Genomic DNA, 3,956 nt, shown 5'->3' with positions numbered 1-3,956 from the left:
ATCTCGTATGCATTTATAAATGTATTGCATCGTGCTTCCCATAATTCATAATTTTTAGAAACCCATTTAAATTAATGCATGCCTTTTAGCTGGCATTAGTTTAAGAAATTAATTAGCTGTAGGGGAACTAATTAAATTATGGCCATCTTAATTTGTTGTTTTGATGCATCTTAATTTATTGATTCTAATTATGATCTTGATCATTTTGTTGGTCTACATGTCCATCATTAGAGATGGTGTGCATTAATTAATATAATTAAAATTGAGATTAAGTGAGCATTATCTCTTAGAAGTAGTGTCTTAATTGACGCTTCGATAGGTTAAGTTGACGCCTCATTGAATTCACAATATGAAAAGCAAATTAAATTCTTTTTCCCAAACTAATGTATATTATTATTTCACTTTATTTATGAGAGATAGTTTTTGTTTTTCTCTTTTTGCATGTAACTATCAATATTATTTCTATAATGCACATTACCAATTTATAACATCTGGCATCATGAAATTATTCAAATAGGCAAAATCAATTACAGCAATGAATAATCAATCCATCCAACAATTACAAGTTATAACAAAACTTTTAAAACAATAATTTGAAAATTTTTTTTTTTGCTTTTGCATGCTAATCAATCAAAATAACAAGACCTCTATGTACACAATCTTATATTCGTCGTGTTGCATTGACGCCGACGGCCGTAATCCTAGCCCCGACATCGTCCCCTTCGTCGAAATTCAAGGCGTAGCTCCTCAAGTCGTAGCTGAACGACCGCCTGCTTCGCCTCGTGATACTGGTGTTACTGTTCTGCCGACCGATGTCGTGCACCACAGACTTCCACCTGGCCCGCGCCACAGACTGGGGCGCCGCAATATCCTTTCCCCTTCGCCCTCTCTCCTCGAGCGATCCCTTCTCCTTCGCGCAATCTTCGTGAAGCAGTTGCCTGTACTCGAGACCGATCGGCCAGAAGCACGTGAAATTGAAGCAGTGAGCCTCCGGCGTTCTGAGCTCGCCTTCATACGCTTCAGCAAACTCTTTATTGGGCATTGCCTGATGAAGAGTAGTCATCGGTAAAGATAATAAGAGATGCCTATGTGAGATCATAAAGTGAATTAATATGCATATAAATATAGGGAGAGAGGGGAGGCGAAGGGGGATCTGTAAACGCGTCGCCAACGAATTGGATGAAGACAGGCCGGCTGAGTCAGAGTTGAGAAGCTGACGTGGAGGATTTCTATCTGTCAGAAAAAAAAAAAAATGTTGGGGTGTTGCCCACTTGTGACAGTTGGGATTGTACAGCACATGTGTTGCGGTTTTATATAATAATAATAATAATAATAATAATAATAATATATTTATATTTTCTCTAGATAGCTAAAAATGCATTGAGACCTCTTAATTATACAAATTTTGTATTCGGCCTCTTAGGCCTTATGTCACTTTTGAGAATATATTTGGTTCGTATATTTTTTATCCAGAAAATAAAATCAAAATGCACAATTTGATTTGTGGATGTCTGGTGTGCGGGAGTACCATTCTAATTCTGAATCTTGGGTGGAATGAGAATTTTCCAATCATCCATTTTTTCATTCCGGGCTAGGAGATCTATTTGGAAGCTAAATCCAGATGGAATGAATGCTTGTTCAAATTAAATTTATTTTTTAAAATATAAGTTTAAATTTATAATTTTAAATTTTAATTTGAACTTGAATACAAAATAAAAATTCAAAGAACTTGATCTATGAATCTAAATTTCAAATTTCATAACTTATTTAAAATTTAAATTAAATTCCTATGGATTCAAATTGAAATTAAATCACAATTTTAAGTTTGAATTTGAAACAATCAAAATTTAATTTTATATTTTGAATTATCCACTCAATTTCAAATTTTATTTTATTTTTTTAAAATTTATATTTATAATTTTGACATCATTTTAAAATCTTGATGTAAATTTTTTAATATTTAATTTTTAGTTTAAATTTGAATTATAAAATTCTATATTTTGGGTTGCAAACTTAATTTTAATTTTTTTTTATATTTTATATTTTTAATTTAAATTTTATTTTAATTTTTTTGATAATCAATTTTTTTTCATCTCTCAACCAAACAATAAAAAAAGGAATGAACTACTCTTCTAAATCAAACATATTGAAGGATTTTATTATTATGTTTTTTCAATTCTTATCCATTCTTATTCCAATTTCAATTTTGAACCAACCGTGTTCTCAGTGGTTATAATGAATGACTTAAAAATTAGGTCAAACTCGTTAATTTGATTGTCCTGACAATGACCGTTTCAATATTTTGAACCAGATAAATTAAAAAAAAAAAAACTGCTTTGACTTTTTTGAATTGGCGGTTCAAGTATCGGATCAGTGCAGCAGTCCGATTTTAATTAAATCAAGCGAGCTTTTTCTGCAAAGTTATTCTACAAGACCCATACTAGGACACATCCAAACAGTGCGCAAGCGTGTTAAGACTCTTTTGGAAAAAAAAAAAAAAAATATTATTTTCTCCGCGAAGTGTATAAATAAATCTCGTACTCCACATTGTAAAACATGCATCGGTAAGACAAAATTTATATTAGATATAGAGATGTCAACGGGTCGGATTCGGACGGATTTTTAAAAATCCGAACCCGAACCCGACTCCAAACCCGAGACCCGAATCCGAACCCGACGGATTTTAAAAATTCATATCCAAATCCGAACCCGACCAAAAATCCGAAGCCCGAACTTGAACCCGAACCCGAAAATTTGAACCCGAAACAATTATTTTTTTTTTCAATATTTCAAAATATATTATATTAAATCTAAACTTTTAAAATACAAATTCAAATATAACATCAAATTTTTGTATATATATTATATATAATACAAAATAAATTCGGGTTCGGATCGGGTTCGGGTTTGGATCGGGTACAATCAAAATTTATATCCGAATCCATATCCATATTCATCGAATATATCCGTTTCATTCGAATTCGGGTTCGGATAAAATTTTGGATATCCATATCCATTGACATCCCTAATTAGATATTAAATCTTACACTTCTTTCATCTATCCAAAAGATTCAAATTCTCTGTTTGTCATATCAATTTTCTATAAACTGCGATTTTGTAAACATTTTAAGATGTAAGATTTACGTTTATAATAAGTAGGTGAACAAATAGCAGTTTCCAAATTAAAATTTATTTCGATCCCAACACTTTTAAGAAACAAAAAAACAAAAACCAAAAACGAAAAAGAAAAACCTAGTTAGAGCGGGGCATGCAGATGCAGCGCTTCCTGCTTCCATGGCCGCCGCCGGCAGGAGAGCTAAAAATTTGGGCGAATGAAGTCACCACCCTAGAAGGCCCACCTGATATCTTCCCTCCTTTCTTTTTCTTGTTTTTCGTCCACTTATTTTTCTTCCTCGACGGAGTACTAGAAATAGTGGAAGACAAAGAGGAGGAGGAAGAGAGCGGGGTGGGGATGTAGCGGGCGTCGGGGATGGCGAAGTTGGTGCGCGCCTTCGAGCCGCGCATGCCGCGGGCGGCGGCGTCGTAGGCGCGGGCGGCCTCCTCGGCGGTGTCGTAGGTGCCGAGCCAGTGCCTGCAGCGGCCCACCCGGTCCCGTATCTCCGCTGACCACCTCCCCCACGCCCGCTTCCTCACCCCTCTATACCCCCTCGCAACCGCACCTGCAGCACCTGCAGCAGGAGGAGGAGGATCGTCATCATCATTATCGTTTTCTTCTTCTTCTTCTTCTTTTTCTTTGCCGGTAGTGGCTGCTGCGTTCGGTTCGATAATTTTTCGATCTCTCGAATTCGGCCGATTTCCGAAAAGCGCGCGGTATCCCACCACTGCCGCTATGCCGTCGAGAGCCGGGGGCGGATCCGGATCCACCGGCTCAGCCGGTTCGGATTTTACGGTGATGAGGAAGAGAGAGGAGGAGGAGGTGGTTGTAGCCATGTTTA

General features: G+C 36.3%; 2 protein-coding genes across 3 annotated transcripts; both read right to left on the bottom strand.

Moving 5' to 3' along the window:
* On the bottom strand, positions 515–1,199 carry LOC109706580. The gene has a single exon (XM_020227512.1). It carries the CDS (start codon positions 1,097–1,099, stop codon positions 662–664), a length of 438 nt encoding a protein of 145 aa, XP_020083101.1. The 5' UTR covers positions 1,100–1,199; the 3' UTR covers positions 515–661.
* On the bottom strand, positions 1,147–3,956 carry LOC109706579 (ethylene-responsive transcription factor ERF084-like). Of its 2 annotated transcripts, none has more exons than XM_020227511.1 (2): positions 3,253–3,956; positions 1,147–1,229 (listed from the first exon to the last, which is right to left on the bottom strand). In XM_020227511.1, the coding sequence occupies exon 1, from the start codon at positions 3,949–3,951 to the stop codon at positions 3,253–3,255; it is 699 nt and encodes a 232-aa protein (XP_020083100.1). In that variant the 5' UTR covers positions 3,952–3,956; the 3' UTR covers positions 1,147–1,229. The 2 variants fall into 2 exon arrangements, with proteins under 2 accessions (XP_020083100.1, XP_020083099.1); XM_020227510.1 differs by having other exon boundaries at positions 1,164–1,233.

Source organism: Ananas comosus, linkage group 2, assembly GCF_001540865.1.
Source record: "Ananas comosus cultivar F153 linkage group 2, ASM154086v1, whole genome shotgun sequence".
NCBI classification, from domain to species: Eukaryota; Viridiplantae; Streptophyta; class Magnoliopsida; order Poales; family Bromeliaceae; genus Ananas; species Ananas comosus.
Note: the sequence above shows the minus strand (reverse complement) of the source record. Positions and strands in the feature narration are given on the sequence as shown.

Bases quoted from the DNA above. Each gene is read 5' to 3' on its own strand.
- LOC109706580 (XM_020227512.1), bottom strand. From the start codon at position 1,099: ATGATCTCACATAGGCATCTCTTATTATCTTTACCGATGACTACTCTT.
- LOC109706579 (XM_020227511.1), bottom strand. From the start codon at position 3,951: ATGGCTACAACCACCTCCTCCTCCTCTCTCTTCCTCATCACCGTAAAA.